General features: G+C 44.8%; 1 protein-coding gene and 1 long non-coding RNA gene across 7 annotated transcripts in view; one reads left to right on the plus strand and one right to left on the minus strand.

Moving 5' to 3' along the window:
* Window positions 1-23,974, plus strand: part of LOC143806871 (uncharacterized) — a 158,391-nt gene that overhangs the window by 49,816 nt on the left and 84,601 nt on the right. For all 6 annotated transcript variants that reach the window (XR_013221578.1, XR_013221581.1, XR_013221576.1 and 3 more), the window contains exon 3: window positions 23,716-23,827. This is a non-coding gene — a long non-coding RNA (uncharacterized LOC143806871). The remainder of the gene's footprint in view (window positions 1-23,715; window positions 23,828-23,974) is intronic.
* Window positions 19,845-23,974, minus strand: part of LOC143806869 (uncharacterized) — a 43,199-nt gene continuing 39,069 nt past the window's right edge. Inside the window, exons 40-42 of the mRNA XM_077287850.1 lie at window positions 23,000-23,054; window positions 22,641-22,773; window positions 19,845-20,354 (exon numbers count right to left, since the gene is read on the minus strand). Of these exons, the coding sequence (XP_077143965.1) occupies window positions 20,114-20,354; window positions 22,641-22,773; window positions 23,000-23,054 (429 nt within the window). The 3' untranslated portion in view covers window positions 19,845-20,113. The remainder of the gene's footprint in view (window positions 20,355-22,640; window positions 22,774-22,999; window positions 23,055-23,974) is intronic.

Here is a 23,974-nt window from a genome sequence, read left to right on the forward strand (position 1 = left end):
GGCAAAACTGTCCCAATATTGCTGTCCCCTGTGGACCCTGCATCCACCACATTCACCCAGTGTGACGTAACGTCCCTGGCCATGCCTACTGGTCCATGCATCTGTTGTCAGGTGCACCTTTGTAGTCACAGACTGCCTGAGTGCATGGACGATGCGGTCTTTAACATGCTGTTGGAGGGCTGGGATGGTTTTTCTAGAAAAGACGTGCCAACTGGGTAGCTCGTAGCATGGTACAGCGTAGTTCATCAGCGCTTTGAAAGCTTCGCTTTCAACTAACCGGTAGGGCATCATCTCTAATGAGATTAGTCTAGCAATGTGGGCGTTCAAACCCTGTGTACGCGGATGCGAGGAATAGTACTTCCTTTTCCTAACAAGAGTCTCATGTAGGGTGAGCTGGACTGGAGAGCTGGAGATCGTGGAACTAGCGGTGGTGCCGGTGGACATGGGTGACTGAGAGAGGGTTGGAGATGGTATTCTTGCCGGTGCCCTACATGCAGTGTTTCCTACTACTAACCTGGTGATTCCCTGACTGCTTTGGCCTGGCGACGAAAGCTGCACAGATACTGCAGGTGGTGTGGGAAATGGTCGACTTACAGGGAGGGAAGGGATGTAGCGTTGCTGACTAGCTTCATTGGCCGAGGGTGCTGCAACCTTTAGGGACGTTTGGTAGTTAGTCCAGGCTTGCAAATGCATGGTGGATAAATGTCTATGCATGCAACTTGTATTTAGACTTTTAAGATTCTGACCTCTGCTTAAGGTTGTTGAACATTTTTGACAGATGACTTTGCGCTGATCATTTGGATGTTGTTTAAAAAAATGCCAGACTGCACTCTTTCTACTATCGGATACCTTTTCAGGCATTGCAGACTGAGCTTCTTTAACCGGATGGCCACGCTGTCCTCCAACTGGTTTTGGTTTTGCCACGCGTTTTTGGCCAGATACGGGCCCGGTAGATGGAACCTGTTGTGATGTTGATGCCTGCTGCGGCTCCTCCTCCTCCGCTTCAGAACTACTGCCGCCTGCACCCTGTTCCCCCAATGGCTGCCAATCGGGGTCCACAACTGGGTCATCTATGACCTCCTCTTCTATGTCGTGTGCGATTTCGTCTGTGTCACCGTGTAAGCCGGTGGTATAGCGTCCGTGACGGGGCACCATAGTCTCCGCTGGGTTTGATTCTGCCTCAGTACACTGCGAGGGCAATGTTCTGGTCTGAGTCAAAGGAACAGCATAGTAATCTGGCTGTGGCTGTGCATCTGTGCACTCCATGTCCGATTCAACTTCTAATGGACATGGCCTGTTAACTGTTTCACTGTCTAACCCAGGAACGGTATGTGTAAAGAGCTCCATGGAGTAACCCGTTGTGTCTCCTGACGCATCCTTCTCTCTTGTTCTGGGTGAAGAAGACAAGGAAGCGACTTGTCCCTGACCGGGAGCATCCACTGACGATGCACTGCTCTGACATTTGGCACTTTCCGAGGAGGAGGCGAAAGAGCTAGAGGCAGAGTCAGCAATGAAAGCCAATACTTGTTCCTGCTGCTCCGGCTTCAAAAGTGGTTTTCCTACTCCCAGAAAAGAGAGCGTTCGAGGCCTTGTGTAGCCAGACAAGGAACCTGACTCAACAACTCGAGACTTAGGTGCTGTACTGCTTTTACCACGACCACCTAATGCTCCACCACCACTACCATCATTACCAGCTGACAATGACCGCCAACGGCCACGACCTCTTCCACTAGACTTCCTCATTGCTTGCAAAACGTAACCAAAGTAACACTATTTGTTACTGTAAAACATCTTATAAGGTGAACTCAAACTTCTGTAGGATTTATATATACCTTTATAGGTGCCTGACACTGAAAGTAAAATCAGGCCCAATGTTACACACTAGGTTTTCTGTGGCCCAATAATTTGAGACAGATGGCACACACAGGCCCAGCACTCAAGCAGAAATGCCAATCTTAATCCCCCACTATTTTTTTTTTTCTGGGAGAATTTACCCACCCCAAAAAAAAAAGGCCTAGTATTACAGTGTTTTCGGTGCCACACAATGAGAGAGAGATGCCACACACAGCAATGGCACGGAGTCAGACTTGACAATATTTATCTCCGACTAATTTTTTTTTGGGAAAAGGGAGAATTTAGAAAAAAAAAAAAAAAAAGGACAAGTATTACACAGTGTTTTCAGTTGCACACAATGAGAGAGAGATGCCACACACAGCAATGGCACGGAGTCAGACTTGACAATATTTATCTCCCACTAATTTTTTTTTTGGAAAAGGGAGAATTTAGAAAAAAAAAAAAAAAAAGGACAAGTATTACACAGTGTTTTCGGTGCCACACAATGAGAGAGAGATGCCACACACAGCAATGGCACGGAGGCAGACTTGACAATATTTATCTCCCAATATTTTTTTTTTTTTTTGAAAAGGGAGAATGTCCCCCCCCAAAAAAAGGCCAACTATTACACAGTGTTTTCAGTGGCACACAATGAGAGAGAGATGCCACACACAGCAATGGCACGGAGGCAGACTTGACAATATTTATCTCCCACTAATTTTTTTTTTGGAAAAGGGAGAATTTAGAAAAAAAAAAAAAAAAGGACAAGTATTACACAGTGTTTTCAGTTGCACACAATGAGAGAGAGATGCCACACACAGCAATGGCACGGAGTCAGACTTGACAATATTTATCTCCCACTAATTTTTTTTGGGGAAAAGGGAAAATTTAGAAAAAAAAAAAAAAAAAAAGGACAAGTATTACACAGTGTTTTCGGTGCCACACAATGAGAGAGAGATGCCACACACAGCAATGGCACGGAGGCAGACTTGCCAATATTTATCTCCCACTAATTTTTTTTTGGAAAAGGGAGAATTTAGAAAAAAAAAAAAAAAAGGACAAGTATTACACAGTGTTTTCAGTGGCACACAATGAGAGAGAGATGCCACACACAGCAATGGCACGGAGTCAGACTTGACAATATTTATCTCCCACTAATTTTTTTTTTGGAAAAGGGAGAATTTAGAAAAAAAAAAAAAAAAGGACAAGTATTACACAGTGTTTTCGGTGCCACACAATGAGAGAGAGATGCCACACACAGCAATGGCACGGAGGCAGACTTGTCAATATTTATCTCCCACTAATTTTTTTTTTGGAAAAGGGAGAATTTAGAAAAAAAAAAAGGACAAGTATTACACAGTGTTTTCAGTGGCACACAATGAGAGAGAGATGCCACACACAGCAATGGCACGGAGTCAGACTTGACAATATTTATCTCCCACTAATTTTTTTTGGGGAAAAGGGAGAATTTAGAAAAAAAAAAAGGACAAGTATTACACAGTGTTTTCGGTGCCACACAATGAGGGAGAGATGCCACACACAGCAATGGCATGGAGTCAGACTTGACAATATTTATCTCCCACTATTTTTTTTTTTGGAAAAGGGAGAATTTAGAAAAAAAAAAAAGGACAAGTATTACACAGTGTTTTCAGTGGCACACAATGAGAGAGAGATGCCACACACAGCAATGGCACGGAGGCAGACTTGACAATATTTATCTCCCAATATTTTTTTTTTTTTTTGAAAAGGGAGAATGTACCCCCCCCCCCAAAAAAAGGCCAACTATTACACAGTGTTTTCAGTGGCACACAATGAGAGAGAGATGCCACACACAGCAATGGCACGGAGTCAGACTTGACAATATTTATCTCCCACTAATTTTTTTTTGGGAAAAGGGAGAATTTAGAAAAAAAAAAAAAAAAGGACAAGTATTACACAGTGTTTTCGGTGCCACACAATGAGAGAGAGATGCCACACACAGCAATGGCACGGAGTCAGACTTGACAATATTTATCTCACACTATTTTTTTTTTTTTTGAAAAGGGAGAATTTAGAAAAAAAAAAAAAAAAGGACAAGTATTACACAGTGTTTTCAGTGGCACACAATGAGAGAGTGATGCCACACACAGCAATGGCACGGAGGCGGACTTGCCAATATTTATCTCCCAATAATTTTTTTTTTTTTTGAAAAGGGGGAATGTACCCCCCCCCCAAAAAAATGGCCAAGTATTACACAGTGTTTTCAGTGGCACACAATGAGAGAGAGATGCCACACACAGCAATGGCACGGAGGCAGACTTGACAATATTTATCTCCCAATATTTTTTTTTTTTTTTTGAAAAGGGAGAATGTACCCCCCCCCAAAAAAAAAGGCCAACTATTACACAGTGTTTTCAGTGGCACACAATGAGAGAGAGATGCCACACACAGCAATGGCACGGAGTCAGACTTGACAATATTTATCTCCCACTAATTTTTTTTTGGGAAAAGGGAGAATTTAGAAAAAAAAAAAAAAAAGGACAAGTATTACACAGTGTTTTCGGTGCCACACAATGAGAGAGAGATGCCACACACAGCAATGGCACGGAGTCAGACTTGACAATATTTATCTCACACTATTTTTTTTTTTTTGAAAAGGGAGAATTTAGAAAAAAAAAAAAAAAAGGACAAGTATTACACAGTGTTTTCAGTGGCACACAATGAGAGAGTGATGCCACACACAGCAATGGCACGGAGGCGGACTTGCCAATATTTATCTCCCAATAATTTTTTTTTTTTTTGAAAAGGGAGAATGTACCCCCCCCCAAAAAAAATGGCCAAGTATTACACAGTGTTTTCAGTGGCACACAATGAGAGAGAGATGCCACACACAGCAATGGCACGGAGTCAGACTTGACAATATTTATCTCCCACTAATTTTTTTTTGGGAAAAGGGAGAATTTAGAAAAAAAAAAAAAGGACAAGTATTACACAGTGTTTTCAGTGCCACACAATGAGAGAGAGATGCCACACACAGCAATGGCACGGAGTCAGACTTGACAATATTTATCTCCCACTATTTTTTTTTTTGGGAAAAGGGAGAATTTAGAAAAAAAAAAAAAAAAGGACAAGTATTACACAGTGTTTTCGGTGCCACACAATGAGAGAGAGATGCCACACACAGCAATGGCACGGAGGCAGACTTGCCAATATTTATCTCCCTGCAGTTATCTCAGAAAAGTATGGCAGGCAGCTGTAAAAGGACTGCTGCACACAAAAGTGTGGACAAACACACAAGATAGCTGTGCAGAAAGGAAGGAAAAACAGGATTTGTGCTTTGAAAAAAGCAGTTGGTTTACACAGCGGCGTACACACAAAGCAACGCAGCTATCAGTGAGCCTTCTAGGGCAGCCCAATGAGCAACAGCGCTGAGAAAAAAAAATGTAGCTTCCACTGTCCTGCAAACAAAAGGTGGTATTGGACAGTGGAAATCGCTACAGCACAAGCGGTTTGTGGCTTTATGTACCCTGCTTATCACTATCCCTGCTTCTGAAGAAGCTGCAGCAACCTCTCCCTACGCTCAGATCAGCAGCAGTAAGATGGCGGTCAGCGGGAACGCCCCTTTATAGCCCCTGTGACGCCGCAGAAAGCAAGCCAATCACTGCAATGCCCTTCTCTAAGATGGTGGGGACTGAGATCTATGTCATCACGCTGCCCACACTCTGCGTCCACCTTCATTGGCTGAGAAATGGCGCTTTTAGCGTCATTGAAACGCGACTTTGGCGCGAAAGTCGCGTACCGCATGGCAGACCCCACACAGGGATCGGCTCGGTTTCATGAGACGCCGACTTTGCCAAAAGTCGGCGACTTATGAAAATGAACGATCCGTTTCGCTCAACCCTAGTTACAGGGGTACACAGGCAGCATTGGTTTGGTCAGCGGAGGACTATTGCAAGGAGGGACTGCAGACAGACTTACTAGGCCTAAAATAAAAAAGCTGGCTCTATGCAGTTTAAAATAGGTTATAGGGGTACACAGGCAGCATTGGTTTGGTCAGCGGAGGACGATTGCAAGGAGGGACCGCAGACAGACTTACTAGGCCTAAAATAAAAAAGTTGGCTCTATGCAGTTTAAAATAGGTTGCAGGGGTACACAGGCAGCATTGGTGTGGTAAGCGGAGGACGATTGCAACAAGGGGCAGACACAGTTAGTAGGGCCAAAAAAGTAATAGGCAAAATGCAGTTAAAAATAGGTTACAGGAGTACGCAGGCGGCCTAGCTTTTTTCAGTGGAGGACAACTGTAAGGAGTGTCTGACACAGTTAGTAGGCCAAAATAATAAAGTGAGGTTAACCCCTTCATGACCTTGGGATTTTCCGTTTTTCCGTGTTCGTTTTTCGCTAACCTCCTTCCCAGAGCCATAACTTTTTTTATTTTTCCTTCAATTTGGCCATGTGAGAGCTTATTTTTTGCGGGACGAGTTGTACTTTTGAACAACATCATTGGTTTTACCATGTCGTGTACTAGAAAACGGGAAAAAAATTCCAAGTGCGGTGAAATTGCAAAAAAAGTGCAATCCCACACTTGTTGTTTGCTTGGCTTTTTTGCTAGGTTCACTAAATACTAAAACTGACCTGCCATTATGATTCTTCAGGTCAGTACGAGTTCAAAGACACCTAACATGACTAGGTTATTTTTTATCTAAACGGTGAAAAAAAATTCCAAACTTTGCTAAAAAAATAAAAAATAATTGCGCCATTTTCCGATACCCGCAGCGTCTCCATTTTTCATGATCTGGGGTCGGTTGAGGGCTTATTTTTTGAATGCCGAGCTGGCGTTTTTAATGATAGCATTTTGGTGCAGATACGTTCTTTTGATCGCCTGTTATTGCATTTTAATGCAATGTCGCGGCGACCAAAAAAAACGTAATTCTGGCATTTCTAATTTTTTTCTCGTTACGCCATTTAGCGATCAGGTTAATGCTTTTTTTATTGATAGATCAGGCGATTCTGAACACGGCAATACCAAATATGTGTAGGTTTGATTTTTTTTTTATTGATTTATTTTGATTGGGGCGAAAGGGGGGTGATTTAAACTTTTATATATTTTTTATTTTTTTCACATTTTTTTTTCCTTTTCTTTTTTACTTTTGCCATGCTTCTATAGCCTCCATAGGAGGCTAGAAGCAGGCACCACTCGATCGGCTCTGCTACTTAGCAGCGATCTGATGTTCGCTGCTATGTAGAAGAATTGCAGGTGTGCTGTGAGCGCCGACCACAGGGTGGCGCTCACAGCTGCCGGGGATCAGTACCCATAGAGGTCTCAAGGACCTCTATGGTTACTATTCTGAAGCATCGCCGACCTCCGATCATGTGATGGGGGTCGGCGATGCGATCATTTCCGGACCCCGGCCGGAAGCGGTAGTTAAATGCCGCTGTCTGCGTTTGACAGCGGCATTTAACTAGTTAACTAGCGATTCTGCCTGCGCCTATTACGGGCACATGTCAGCTGTACAAAACAGCTGACATGTCCCGGCTTTAATGCGGGCTCACCGCCGGAGCCCGCATCAAAGCGGGGCTTCTGACCTCGGACGTACTATCCCATCCGAGGTCAGAAAGGGGTTAAAGTCTGGCAAAAAAAAAATTCACAAATAAACAGGTGGAATACCTAGGTACAGGGGTGGGCTCCTCTGCTGACTTGCAGACAGTGGTAGTTGGCGCAAAGTATTAACTGGTGTAAATGTAGGACAGGGCCCCTGAATATTTTTACTAGCATCAATCACGTCAACAAATTGGTATTGGCAGTGCCATTGAAGGATTTAACAGCACAGACTAAACAGTGGTGGAGCAGTGAGAGGTAATTTTGCAAGTGGTAGAGCACTGTTTGAGCTGGGGGGGGGAACAATCTCTCATGGGCGGTGGTACTGGCCCAGGGCCCCTCATGTTACGACGGTGTGTCTGACGTTGGGTGTGCACCACCACCGCCAGAGACACTTCATTGTACTATGAGGGACCCTGTGCCAGTGCCGTTGCCCAAAAGTGGGCACACCCACCTGTTCAGCCAAACGGCACTCGCACGGGTGCTTGCGCCAAGTGGTGACCACGGCCCCGTGGGGGGAGTCAGCCCATTTAGGGAGGTGTAAAAATGTCCTATGGTGGACATACAGCAGCTGCAAATGGAGAAATTGGAGCAGTCAGTAAGACGAGTCCAAAAGCAAGATCTTTTTACAGGAAAGCTAGGTGTCAGCAGGGAAAGGTGGGGCAAAATAATTAGAAATCCATGATTGGTTCATTTTAATGAAGGTTAGATCATCAACATTTTGGGTAGCCAGACGAGTCCTTTTTTCAGTCAGTATTGAACCAGCAGCACTGAATACTCTTTCTGACAGCACACTAGCAGCTGGGCAAGCAAGCTCCTGTAATGCATATTCTGCCAATACAGGCCAGGTGTCTATTTTGGATGCCCAGTAATCAAATGGAAATGACGTGTGAGGGAGAACATCGATAAGGGAGGAAAAATAGTTAGTAACCATACTGGACAAATGTTGTCTCCTGTCACTTTGAATTGATGCTGCAGTACCTGTCGTATCTGCGGTCATTGCGAAATCACTCCACAACCTGGTCATAAAACCCCTCTGTCCAACGCCACTTCTGATTTGTGCACCTCTAACACCTCTGCCATGTTGCCCTCTGCAGCTCGTGTGAGAACCATCACCGCCGCTGTGTGCTGGGAATGCCTGAACCAAACGGTCTACAAGAGTTGCTTGTTTTGTAGCCAATATTTGCTCAAGGTTCTCATGTGGCATGATATTTTGCAATTTCCCTTTATAGCGTGGATCCAGGAGGCAGGCCAACCAGTAATCGTCATCGGTCATCATTTTGATAATTGCGGGGGTCCCTTTTTAGGATATGCAAGGCATAATCCGCCATGTGGGCCAATGTTCCAGGTGTCAATTCACTGCTTGTGCTGGGTTGAGGAGCACTTTCTGGCAAATCAACATCACTTGTCTCCCTCAAAAACTCTGTACCTGACCTTGCAACGCCACCAGTTTCTATTGCCCCCTGAGAAGCTTCCTCCTCCCATAAATATTCATCCCCATCATCCTCCTCGTCCTCCTCCTCTTCGTCCGCCACCTCGTCCAGGAGACTTCCCTGAGCAGACAATGGCTGACTGTTATCAAGGCTTCCCTCGTCTATGGCTGCAGACGCCTGCTTCTTTATGTGCGTCAAACTTTGCATCAGCAGACGCATTAGGGGGATGCTCATGCTTATGATGGCATCGACTGCACTAACCAGGCGTGTGTATTCCTCAAAACACTGAAGGACTTGACACAGGTCTTGTAGCTTCGAACACTGCACACCTGAGAACTCCATGTCTGCCATCCAACTACCTGCCCGTGTATGTGTATCCTCCCACAAATACATAACAGCACGCCTCTGTTCGCCCAGCCTCTGAAGCATGTGCAGGGTGGAGTTCCATCTTGTTGCAACGTTGATTATTAGGCGGTGCTGGGGAAGCTGCAAAGATCGCTGATGGTTTTGCATACGGCTGGAGTGTACGGGGGAACGGCGGATGTGCGAGCAAAGTCTTCGCACCTTCAGGAGCAGGTCGGGTAACTCCGGATAACTTTTCAGGAAACACTGCACTACCAGGTTCAAGGTGTGAGCCAGGCAAGGAATGTGTTTCAGTTGTGAAAGGGCTATGGCAGCCATAAAATTCCTTCCATTATCACTGACTACCTTGCCTGCCTCAAGATGTACACTGCCCAGCCATGACTGAGTTTCTTGCTGCAAGAACTCGGACAGAACTTCCGCAGTGTGTCTGTTGTCGCCCAAACACTTCATTTCCAACACAGCCTGCTGACGCTTTCCACTAGCTGTTCCATAATGGGACACCTCATGTGCAACACTGGCAGCTGCGGATGGAGTGGTCGTGCGACTGCGGTCTGTGGACGAGCTCTCGCTTCTGCTGGAGGACGAGGAGGAGGGGTGGCGAACGCCTACAGCCAACTGTTTCCTAGACTGTGGGCTAGGCAGAACTGTCCCAATATGGCTGTCCCCTGTGGACCCTGCATCCACCACATTAACCCAGTGTGCCATGATGGACACGTAACGTCCCTGGCCATGCCTACTGGTCCATGCATCTGTTGTGAGGTGCACCTTTCTACTGACAGATTGCCTGAGTGCATGGACAATGCGGTCTTTGACATGCTGGTGGAGGGCTGGGATGGCTTTTCTCGCAAAGAAGTGTCAACTGGGTAGGTCATAGCGTGGTACTGCGTAGGCCATCAGGGCTTTGAAAGCTCCGCTTTCAACCGACCGGTAGGGCATCATCTCTAACGAGATTAGTCTAGCAATGTGGGCATTCAAACCCTGTGTACGCGGATGAGAGGACGAGTACTTCCTTTTCCTAACGAGAGTCTCTTGTAGGGTGAGCTGGACTGGAGAGCTGCATATGGTGGAACTAGCGGGGGTGGTGGTGGACATGGCAGACTGAGAGAGGGTTGGTGATGGTATTCTTGCTGTTGGCCTACATACAGTGTTTCCTACCAAGAACCTGGTGATTCCCTGACTGCTTTGGCCTTGCGACGATACCTCCACATTTGCTGCAGGTGGTGTCATAAACGTTGGGCTTACAGTGAGGGAAGGAATATAGCGTTGCTGACTAGCTTCATTGTGAGCGGGTGCAACAATGTTATGGGACGTTTGGTAGTTAGTCCAGGCTTGCAAGTGCATGGTGGTTAAATGTCTACGCATGCAAGTTGTATTTAAATTTTTGACATTCTGACCTCTGCTAAAGGTCCTTGAGCATTTCTTACAGATCATTTGCACTGATCATTCGGATCTTGGTTAAAAAATTTCCAGACTGCCCTCTTCCTACTATCGAATACCTTTTCAGGCATTGCACACTGTGCTACTTTAACTGGATGGCCACGCTGTCCTACAACTGTTTTTGGTTTTGACACACGTTTTTGGCCAGATACGGGCCTGCCAGATGAAAGCTGTTGCGATGTTGATGCCTGCTGTGGCTCCTCCTCCTCCGCTTCAGAGCTACTGCCAGCGGCACCCTGTTCCCCCAATGGCTGCCAATCGGGGTCAACAACTGGGTCATCTATCACCTCCTCTTCTATGTCCTGTGCACCTTCCTCTGTGTCACCGTGTAAGCCGGTGCTATAGCATTCGGGACGGGGCACCATAGTCTCATCAGGGTCAGATTGCGGCGAGGGCAATGTTGTGATCTGAGTCAATGGAACAGCATAATAATCTACCTGTGGCTGTGCATCTGTGCATTCCATGTCCGATTCATCTTGTAATGTTCATGGCCTGTTAACAGTTTCCCTTTCTAACCCAGGCACGGTATGTGTAAAGAGCTCCATGGAGTAACCTGTTGTGTTGTCTGACGCATCCCTCACTGTTGTTCTGGGTGAAGGACACAAGGAAGCGACTTGTTCCTGACCGGGAGCATCCACTGACGACGCGCTGCTTTTAAATTTTGCACTTTCCGAAGAGGAGGCAAAAGATCTAGAGGCAGAGTCAGCAAGGAAAGCCAAAACTTTTTCCTGCTGCTCTGGCCTTAAAAGCGGTTTTCCTACTCCCAGAAAAGGGAGCGTTCGAGGCCTTGTGTAGCCAGATGATGACGCTGGCTCAACAGCTCGAGACTTAGGTGCTATTTTGCTTTTCCCATGACCACCTGATGCTCCACCACCACTACCATCATTACCAGCTGGCAATGACCGCCCACGGCCATGACCTCTTCCACCAGACTTCCTCATTCTTGGAAAAATGTAACCAAACTAACAACCGTTATATAGTACTGTAAAACCAGGTAGAAGGTGTACGTAAACTTGTTGTGAATTTAAATCTCCCTTTACAGGTGTGGGAGACTGTTTGAAAAATCTGGCCCACTGTATTACACTACACAGTTTCAGTGTCAGAAAGTGGCTGACAGATATGCCACAAACAGGACTGACGCAGATGCCCTTAGTGGCAATATAAATTTCCTTTTATAGGTGTGGGAGACTGCTGGGAAAATCAGGCCCACTGTATTACACTACACAGTTTCAGTGTCAGAAAGTGGCTGACAGATATGCCACAAACAGGACTGACGCAGATGCACTTAGTGGCAATAGAAATTTCCCTTTATAGGTGTGGGAGACTGCTGGGAAAATTAGGCCCACTGTATTACACTACACAGTTTCAGTGGCAGACAATGGCTGACAGATATGCCACAAACAGGACTGACGCAGATGCCCTTAGTGGCAATATAAATTTCCCTTTATAGGTGTGGGAGACTGCTTAGAAAATCAGGCCCACTGTATTACACTACACAGTTTCAGTGTCAGAAAGTGGCTGACAGATATGCCACAAACAGGACTGACGCAGATGCACTTAGTGGCAATAGAAATTTCCCTGTATAGGTGTGGGAGACTGCTGGGAAAATCAGGCCACTGTATTACCCTACACCGCTTCAGTGGCAGACAGTGGCTAGCCGATATATAAAAAAGGGACTGTTCTACAATAACAATCTCCCTACAATGATCTCAGGACAAGTATGGCAGCCAGCAGTAAAAAGGACTGCTGCACACAAAAGTGTGCACAAACAAAGAAACAAGAGAACTGTGCAGAAAGAAGCAACAGGATTTTTGCTTTGAAAAAAGCAGTTGGTTTGCACAGAGGCGTACAAACAGCAATGCAGCTATCAGGGAGCCTTATAAGCTACAGAGCTGATGCACAGAAATCTAGCCTCCACTGTCCCTGCAAAGAAAAGGTGGTGTTGGACAGTGGAAATCGCTACAGCACAAGCGGTTTGGGGTTTTATATTTCCTCCCTAACAATATCCCTGCTTCTGACGAAGCTGCAGCAACCTCTCCCTATGCTACGATCGGCAGAAGTAAGATGGCGGTCGGTGTGTACGCCCCTTTATAGCCCCTGTGACGCCGCTGAAAGCAAGCCAATCACTGAAATGCCCTCGGTGGGGACCGAGACCTATGTCATCACGCTGCCCACATTCTGCGTCCACCTTCATTGGCTGAGAAATGGCGCTGAACGCATCATATGAAACGCGACTTTGGCGCGAAGATTGCCGACCGCATGGCCGATCCCACACTAGGATCGGCTTGGGTTTCACGAAACCCGACTTTGCCGAAAGTCGTCGATTTGTGAAATTGACCGATCCGTTTCACTCAACCCTACTTGTAACCAAACATAAATTCGGCATGAATATGGCACGTTCGGATTCGCTCCTCTCTATTGGTAAGAACTGTCAAGCATCAGTACAGATTTCCTATCCATTAATTCAATACTTGCAGTTGCTCAAACCCCACAGATCATTGGATTGTAGACCCCCGATATGGGAGCAACAAACACATTCCTCAGCGCTATAGCTTGTATTAGGAACCCTACGTTTTTGATTGGCAACATACTATGATGTGTTGATGTGTTATAGTATAAACTAGATGGTGGCCCGATTCTAACGCATCAGGTATTCTAGAATATGTATGTATGTATATAGCAGCCACATAGTATATAGCACAGCCCACATAGCACAGCCACGTAGTATATTGCACAGCCACGTAGTATATAGGAGCCACATAGTATATAGCAGCCATGTAGTATATAGCGCAGCCACGTAGTATATAGCACAGCCCACGTAATATATAACACAGCCCATGCAGTATATAACACAGCCACATAGTATATAACACAGCCCACATAGTATATAACACAGCCCATGTAGTATATAACACAGCCCACTTAGCACATAACACAGCCCATGTAGTATATAACACAGCCCATGTAATATATAGCACAGCCCACGTAGTATATAACACAGCCCACGCAGTATATAACACAGCCCACGCAGTATATAACACAGCCCACATAGTAGATAACACAGCCCACGTAATATATAGCACAGCCCACGCAATATATAGCACAGCCCACGTAGTATATAACACAGCCCATGCAGTATATTGCACAGCTAACGCAGTATATAACACAGCCCATGCAGTATATAACACAGCCCACGCAGTATATAACACTGCCCACGCAGTATATAACACAGCCCATGCAGTATATAACACAGCACACGTAGTATATAACACAGCCCATGCAGTATATAACACAGCCCATGTAATATATATCACAGCCCATGTAGTATATAACACAGCCCACACAGTATATAACACTGCCCACGCAGTATATTACACAGCCCACGCAGTATATATTACACAGCCCACGCAGTATATAACACAGCCCACGTAGTATATAACACAGCCCAAGTACTATATAGCAGTGTGTGCACCATATCCCTGTTAAAAAAAGAATTAAAATAAAAAATAATTATATACTCACCCTCCGGCATGTACCGAAGCTGTCCCGATGCGCGCGATGCTGCCGCCAGCTTCCATTCCCAGTGATGCATTCCGAATTTACTCAGATAACTTAGCGGTCTCGCGAGACTGCTAAGTCATCTGGGTAATTTTGCAATGCATCTCTGGGAACGGAAGCTGGCGGCAGGATCGCGCACATCGGTGGACGACGGAAGGTGGGAATATAATGATTTTTTATTTTTTTATTTTTTAAACATTAGATCTTTTTACTATTGATGTTGCATAGGCAGCATCAATAGTAAAAAGTTGGTCACATAGGGTTAATAAGCAGCGTTAACGGAGTGCGCTACACCGCGGCATAACACGGTCCGTTAACGCTGCCATTAACCCTGTGTGAGCACTGACTGGAGGGGAGTAAGGAGGGGCGAATTCGCGGCCAGACTGTGCCTGCTGCTCAGGGCCGGCTCCAGGTTTTTGAGGGCCCCGGGCGAAAGAGTCTCAGTGGGCCCCCCTCTTTAACACATACCACAATTCATGATGCACAGATACAGCAGAGAAATATAGCACAGCCATGTAGTATATAACACAGCCACGTAGTGTATAACACAGCCACGTAGTATATAACACAGCCACGTAGTATATAACACAGCCACGTAGTATATTGCCCAGCCACGTATATTGTACAGCCACGTAGTATATAGAACAGCCCCCATAGTATATAACAAAGCCATGTAGTATATAGCACAGCCCACATAGTATATAGCACAGCCCACGCAGTATATAAAACACAGCCACATAGTATATAGCACAGCCCACGCAGTATATGACACAGCCACGTAGTACATTGCACAGCCACGTAGTATATTGCACAGCCACGTAGTACATAACACAGCCACGCAGTATATAACATAGCCCAAGCAGTATATAACACAGCCCACGCAGTATAAAACACAGCCCACGCAGATGCAGTATATAGCACAGCCCACGCAGATGCAGTATATAGCACAGCCCACGCAGATGCAGTATATAGCACAGCCCACGCAGATGCAGTATATAGCACAGCCCACGCAGATGCAGTATATAGCACAGCCCACGCAGATGCAGTATATAGCACAGGGGGCCCGGCTCCCCACACACCCCTCTAATGCACTGGGGGGGCCCGGCTCCCCACACACCCCTCTAATGCACTAGGGGGGCCCGGCCCAGCTCCCCACTAACCCCTTTTCCACACTAGGGGGGCCCGGCTCGTCACCTGCACCTTAATGCCCTTACAGGCTGCCACAGAGCTTGCCGAGGAGGAGGAGCCCAGAGGGGACATCACTCTGGGGTAAGGACAATGGTGGCGGCTGCTGTGATGTGCTGACCCTGGAGCACGGGCCGCTCAGCAGCCCTCCCTCGCACACTGAGAGCACTGCAGCACAGGCCTCTCCGTGCAGCCATTACTCAGCGGCGCAGCTCTCCCCACCGCTCCCGTGCTGGGTCAGGTCGGGACCACTTGCTATCCCCTGGGGACAAGGTGACCCCGCAGGACGGTGCTGGGAGCGGGCGCTGTGCGCACACCCGTCATGTCTACTCACCAGATCTGGAACTTCAGCAGTGGCCCCGCCGTGTACTGCATCCTCAGCTTCCTGCTCGGGACACCGTTCCCGTCCGCCGAGGCCGCGCTCAGCACAGCTGCGCTCAGCAAGATGCCGCTCACCAGCAGCAGCCACGGAACACACCGAGCAGCCATCCTGGCAACAGCGAGCGACTGCAGCGAGCGCCGGCCGGAAGTGACTCATATCCATGGTGATGGCGGCGCCGGCGGTGACTGGTGAGTATTGCAGCTGCGTGAAACTCAGTCTCAGGCCCGGCCCGAATGTGACTCACTCTGCGTATCCATGGTGACGGTCCCGACTCCTGGAGGTGAGCATTGCTGCTGCAGCTGCTCACCGTAAATGGGCCCCCCCGTCTCGCCAGGGCCCCAGCACTTGCCCGGGTACGCCGGGTGCTGACGCCGGCCCTGCTGCCACAGACTGTGCCAATCAGCAACGCGGGATTTCCGTTGCAGACAGACCCCTTAGACGGTTATATAGATAGATTCTGTAACATAGGAAACTGTAAATGGTCCTATAAAGGATTAATAGCTGCTGCAGTAAAAAATAAACAGATTACACACGGATGACAAGTGGGAAAAAAATTGTCCCACTTTTCTGGAGGAAAAGCTTATGATTTTTTTATACGTTCGTGTGACCCTACCTTTAATATGGTAAGATCATTTTATGAAGAGCAGGAAGGAGGTGTCATTCAATGCGCTGCTGATGAAAACTCGATAGCAGGATAAAATCAATAGAATTTTATTGTATAGGTTTACGTGCTTATCTCATATTGCTAATATGCAACTACAAAAGGTGAGTGGTTTTACTTTTTCTTCTCTTCTGTTGTCATCCGATAAGACCCTATTTGCTCTTTTGTCTCCTATTTTTTTTTCTTTTCCAAGGTCATTTTATATCACAATCAAACATGTGTCTGCCATCCTCGATATTGCTTTGATCATGATGTTCCTCTCTCCTTCATAATTGTTATATAATAAAATTGATTTATACAATAGAAGAAGGGTCAGCAAGTCATGGGCAAATGGTGATTTTAATGTTCAAAATTTGGTAATCTGCAGAGGATCAAGATTTTGTCAAACTCTCTAAAATTCATGGTTTCACACAAATTTGAACACTTTCTATGTGCTCCATACTGTATAATGGCCACACATAGGGCTCCATACTGTATAATGGCCACACACAGTTCTCCATATTGTATAATGATCCCACATGATGCTCAATACTGTATAATGGCCACACATGATGCTCCATACTGTATAATGGCCATTGGCCACACATGATGCTCCATACTGTATAACAGCCACACATGATGCTCAATACTGTATAATGGCCACACAGTTCTCCATACTGTATAATGATCCCACATGATGCTTAATACTGTATAATGACCCCCCTCCTGTATGCATGGCTCATATTCCCCCCCTGTATGCATGGCTCATATTCCCCCTCCTGTATGCATGGCTCATATTCCCCCTCCTGTATGCATGGCTCATATTTCACCCCCCCTGTATGCATGGCTCATATTCCCCCTCCTGTATGCATGGCTCATATTTCACCCCCCCTATATGCATGGCTCATATTCCCCCCTGTATGCATGGCTCATATCCCCCCCCCCCCGTATGCATGGCTCATATTCCCCCTCCTGTATGCATGGCTCATATTCCCCCCCCCTGTATGCATGGCTCATATTCCCCCTCCTGTATGCATGGCTCATATTCCCCCTCCTGTATGCATGGCTCATATTTCACCCCCCCTATATGCATGGCTCATATTCCCCCCTGTATGCATGGCTCATATCCCCCCCCCCCTGTATGCATGGCTCATATTCCCCCTCCTGTATGCATGGCTCATATTCCCCCCCCCTGTATGCATGGCTCATATTCCCCCCCCCTGTATGCATGGCTCATACTCCCCCCCCGTATGCATGGCTCATGTTCCCCCCTCCTGTTTGCATGGCTCATATTTCCCCCCCCGTATGCATGGTTCATCTCTCCACCCCACCCCCCGCTCCCATCTTGAATGGCGCGGCTTACCGTCTTCCTTCATCCCCCCTCCCCTGTCCCCCCGTCCCTCCGTCCCTCATACTTACCTGTTCCTCACCGAGTGGCCACGCCGACATCCTTCTGGCTCTGTCCTGACTCCCGTTGCAGCACCTTCTTCCTGCGTGAGCGGTCATGTGATACTATATCCAATAGTGTAGGGTCCCCCAGTGTTGAGAAAGTGGTGGACATAACACGCGAAATGCGCGTCAGGGTATTCTAACACCTGCCCAGGACCCTTTTACCTTTGCTCCTGCCCGGGGTAAGTGCTCTCTTTACGCTGGGGGACCCTACACTATTGGATATTGCGATCTGCTTACCCCATTGCTTACAAGAGGGGCTCTTGCCACTAACTATATTGCACAAAGCACTTTTTGTACTACTACTAATGATCGGGCGGTTGCAATAGGTGCTCCTGGGACTTTTCTGTCTCTTTTCCTGTGTATGTGGCATTTTTTGTGATTAACTTTTGATGATGATTTTCTTACTGTTGGATTTTCAATAAAATTTATACCCTTTTATCTAAAAACGTATCTAATGACTCCTTGCTTCTCCGGTTATATATATATATGTGCATTTTGGAGTGGGTGTTTATTTGATGGGTTATTTTTAGCCCTGATGTGGACATTGAGATGTCGCTGAGGTTTTTTTTTTTGTTTCCCATTACTAATCCTATAGTTATAATGTAAAAAAACACACAGCCAGAATAAAGTCCTTTATTTGAAATTAAAAAACAAACCAAACTTACTTGTTTATTTAAAAATAATAAACACAGTTATACTCACCATTCTTGGATCTGTAGAAGCGTCTTACTGATGCGAAACGGCATTTATCCATGATTTTACTCACTCAACTCTATCCATATGTTGTTCTATAACCAGCCTTGCTAAAGCTGACAGCTAAGAGCTGCAGTGCAAAAACATACATGGGAATCCATACCGTTTTTTTTAACTATTTATTTAGAGTGCAGGCGTTGGCTGATGAATACTCCCACCAGCCGTCACCTGCTCTTGCTCTTATTAGTGGCAACAGGCATAGGTAGATCAGAGTAGCAGTCCTTTCAGCCAGTGGCAGTGACTGGAGGTAAAATTTTCATCTCCGATCACAACTGACAGCGTGGGAGCCATGGCTCTCTTACCGGCGGTTGTGATCTTACCACCGATCAGAGGCAGCGTTTGCCACACTGTCATGCACATGACAGAATGGCAAACATAGAATTTTCGGGCCCCTTATTGAAATGAATGGGGTCCAGGTTCGGGTACTGTTCTGGAACTTTTTTAACTGTACTGCCAAACCCGTCGGACCTGTACATCCACGGGTACGACCATCACTAGCTACCATATTTCCTTTTCCAGTCTATATACAGAAGCTGAACCAGAGCTTTTAGCATACAGATTATTATGAACCACTGTCAGTGCCTCCTCCTCCAGACCCAGTGATCAGGTTATCGCTGGGTGTATGGAGGGAGCTTTAGCTGCTGCATCTTAGCTAAAATATCAGCATCAGTTACAAGGGAAATCACCAAAAAAAGAGTGTATTAATATGTTAAAATATCCCTCCAAAAGGTCTTTTAAGACCTCATGGGGGGCACAGTATATCAAATAAGTGAAAAAAAACATAAAATTGGAAAAAAATGCAAATAAAAATTAAGCAAGTAAAAAAGTGATACTGAGATACTGATACTGCCAATCTGAATTGCCGTTTCTAGTCCCATCCCTTTCAAAAATATGTCCAATATAAAAAAATCTATTTCTAAAGAAATAGGAATGCAATTTCAAATGTTTTCAGCTGTCGTTTTTGGTTGTCAAAAGGAATAAAAATTTTAAATGGATATAGTATTTATCTTTACACTCTTCCCTAATATCAGCAAATAAAATTGTGAAATATTGTGAAAAAGAGGCAAAGATTATTTGAATGTCCAAAGAGAAAACATTTTAGAGCCATGAAATGCGCATGTACTATAAAAATGTGCCTGGTCAGGAACTGGTTAACCAGCTGTCATTTTTGACAAATATGAATAAATAGCCCCAATTTTTTCCAGTAAAACAATGCATCCGAAGCAAATGATTGCATATTGATTTGTATAGTTTAATGACATACACATATACAAGGAGTGATAACAGCATTAGAAAGCAAGTAACAGCATAAAGCTTTTTGCAAGAAATGCTGGACGTCAAATTACATATCCATTTGTATGACCTTCACATGCTTCCTTCTATCCAGCATCAGACTATGGGGTAGCAGTATGAATACATTAGAAGGGAAATCATTAGGGAATTTTTGTCAAGTTGACTACTCAAAAAGCATTATATTGCTGTCTTGCTCTCTGGTTTCTCGTTCATCTTCTTCTTCGTCTAGCGATGGATTGGTATTTCTGATTTACTTGCTGTGAATCTTGAGTTTCATCAGATGTGACTGGTTCACAGGTAGCTACTGAACAGCCACAGCGAACCACATCTTTGTAATAGTGGGTCTTGCGCTGACCATTGGCACATAGCAATTCTACTTGTCTTTCAGCCACCTCCAGTTCTGTGCAGCAGGAACACTTGTGATCCATTCCTTGTGATTCCATTGAGTACCTGAAAAGTCACATACACAATGTTATTAAAGTCAGATAGCCACATAATTATTACAATTGGTAGGCTTTGGAGTCAGAGTGAATCGTTTCACGATTACCAGTCCATCAGCCAAGACAGTAGTTTGTGGCTGCTATACGAGAGCAGAAGAACCACCTCTTACCTGAAAGCATCCATGGTTCTTCTTTTGATTAGCCAGCATGGTGGACCATCAAAATTGTGACATGGCCCACATGCAACACTGCACCAGGCCAGCTAATAAAAGATGAGCTGCCGACATCATCAGGTAAGAGGTGGCTCTCCCACTCCCTTACAGCAGCAACAGACCACTGTCATGGCTGATGGACTGGGGCATTGGCACTAACTCTAGTAGGCTTCAAATTAATTGTAGAGGTGGGGCAGCGATTTAGACGCCAGAAACTAAATATAGACCTCTTGCACTATAACTGCCACATGCATTCTGCATCCACCCATATGGTTCTACTGTATTAAATATTCTCCTTTAGGAGTAATAGGGTCCAACAAAAAAATAATTCTGTATGAAATTTAAAGTATATGGAGGTATAGTAGGGACTCATTAAAGCCTATAACTCCCACATAATGACCATAAACTACACTATGTCATAATAAAGTCATGTCATCTGAGCCTTATGGGGAATCTGTTACCAGGATTTTGCTGCTCTATTTGAAAGTAGCATAATGTAAGAGCAGAGACCCTGATTCTAGCGCTGTATCACTTGCTTTACTGAGTGCTGCAGTTTTGATTACTACGTGTTGCAGATCAACCAGTTCTCTGAATGCTGTGCATTATGTAGCTCTGCCTACACCACTGATTGGCAGCTTTCTGTGTGCACTGTGCATAGACAGAAATCTGCTGCACATTTTTCCTGTCTGTACCTGCCTATAGGGAGGCACGGCCAGATCCTGCAGAAATTTAACCCTGCTGTGTCCTGCAGGGTTTGATTTCCCAATCTCATCCCCTACCAGTAGGGTATATCTTAGGCTGTTCCTCCTCCTGTTCCCAGACTGAACTAAGGTGGCAATCTCCAGCATTCATTGAGTGTTTTTGTCTCATTTCTTCAGTTTCTGACCCGGCTCGTTTACCCGTTCTGTTTGACCTTTCCACTCCTGACCCCGGCTTAGTTTCAGCAATCGTTGCTGCCTGCACTGACCTCGGCCTATCTGACTATGCTTCTGTCTTCACCTCTCTTTGCTCTGCTTTCCTGCTTTAACCCATGGGTCAGCTGCTGAAGGCCAGGGAACTGCCCTGGAGTGACACCTGATGACTACCTTCAACCAAGTCTATCCTCACCACCATAAGCTCTATTGAAAACCAGGTAGTCACTTAATCATGCCCCTGCATGGTAAGCCCAAACCATGGTGCAGTGGGTCCAAACCCACCACCATCAAACAGGGTCTCTCTCTACATTTTGCTGCATTCAGATTAGATAGCAAAAATCCAGTGTGACGGATTCCGTTTGCAATGAATATTTGTTATGCTGGCAACTTAGATATGTTGCTGCCACATACAGCTAACATATTTTTTCTAATAGGGAAGCAAAAGAAAAATTCCAAAAAACGATATATATATATATGTATATATATATATATATATATATATATATATATATATATATATATATATATATATATATATATCAGAAAAAAGGAAAACAGCACAAAAAAAGTAACAAAAAGTGGGTCTTTTTAATGCCTGAACGGCGTGGCAACGTTTCGGATTTTCCAATCCTTTTTTCAAGGCTTGAAAAAGGATTGGAAAATCCGAAACGTTGCCACGCCGTTCAGGCATTAAAAAGACCCACTTTTTGTTACTTTTTTTGTGCTGTTTTCCTTTTTTCCGATATTATTGGAGCCGCTGGAATACTGGCTTGGAGAGCTTTGCACTACAAGTGTGGTAATATGATGCTGTTCTAATTTTTTCAAAAAAAAAAAAAAAAAAATATATATATATATATATATATATATATATACTACTTGGGGGTCTTTTATATTTTTTAAGAAAGACAATTCATTACAAATTCCAGGAATAGTAATCACGTGCATACAACTATTGTCTCTAATATTCATGTCTTAACTTATATGAGATTCTGGTTTGGTTATTATCCTAAGTCATGTGACAAGGCTCGTTAAAGGGTTGACATTGACTTGTAGGATTGCTACCTTCCAATAGGTGGCACTAGAGTTCTAGCTCTCTTCCTCTCTGAAGAGACAATTTGCATAATTAATGTATATGGTAATCTATGTCTGTATCATGGTCATGTCACTTACATTGATGTTCCCATACAAGGTCCTCCGCAGAATGTCAGCTCCACCTCAACTTCGCAGTCATCTTCTTTCAGTACAGTTACGTTCTTTCTAGAGCTGCAGTTTTCAACCACTGGTTTTTCTACTATCTGAACTTCTACAAATGAAATAGAAATGGGAATTATAGGCAGAAATTCACTAGCCATTCTCATTCTTACTATACTATTGGTTATGACTCTAGATTTGGACTACTGCATACTGTTGTGTGGTTAGGGTTTTTTTTAAGGAGTTTTGTAGGTTTTACAATATAAATTGTCTCAAAATGTGATCAGATTAACTTGTCGTTATATGCTATACTGTATGTGCTTCGTTATTTCACTTGCCTGTCTCATATGTGCATGTCTGGCAGCAGCCATCTTCGTCATATTTAACTGTGCCCTATGGGGAAAAAAAAGGGAAAAATACATTTTTGTATCTTGTCTATGACTATGCATTTATAACAACAAATAACTATCTCAAAGTTTTGTGAAATAAGTTAAAGGGGTCTTTGTGTTAAGAAAAGCTATTAGTGTGATCGCAATAGTATTTAAGGTCTGTATCAAAAAATAGGAATAAGGGTGGCACTCACCGTCCCGGAGAAATGTCCATTATTTGGAATCACATTAAAAAACAGAGGCAGGAGAGTCTTGTGTCAGACGACAGCCATTTCGCGCTGCTATGCGCTACTGCAGGTCTATTTTCTGATACAGACTTTGTCATTGTTGTTTCTTGTATGGGTTGGCACCCAGGATCCCCGAAGGTACACTCTAAACTCCCCCAGTACAATTTGTAGAACGGACCGCAGGTGTTTCACCGGTGCTCTAGCTACGTGTTCATAGTAGTTAAGGTGATGGCTATTCCAATGTCATCAGACTGCCATTTAATTGCAGTAGCTATATAAAAATTTTTGCTCCTCCTTTTGACACTTTTTTAACATGATGGTCCTTCAAAAAATGGTCATCAAAAAATGCGTGTCGGAAAATCTGAACCCTTGTGATAAGTGTATTTTTGACTACCACCAAGGATAGGCTATTAATGTTAAATTCTTCTTTAATTCTAGCATACTCATAGCTATAGAGATATATGAGAAATGCTGATGATACCATTGTTGTCCATTTCTCGCCAACCCTACATGAAAGTGAAGAACAGATGCCACCAGGCACAAAGGCTAGGTAAGCATTTTTCTTAATATGAGATGCTCTTAAAATATTTTAATTTGGGAATCCAGAAAGAGTCAGGATACAGTAAAATACATGTACAATATATTTCACACCTAACATACAATTACAACTTCCAATACATATGGATTGCAACATTGC

Source organism: Ranitomeya variabilis, chromosome 2 (genome assembly GCF_051348905.1).
Source record: "Ranitomeya variabilis isolate aRanVar5 chromosome 2, aRanVar5.hap1, whole genome shotgun sequence".
NCBI lineage: Eukaryota > Metazoa > Chordata > Amphibia > Anura > Dendrobatidae > Ranitomeya > Ranitomeya variabilis.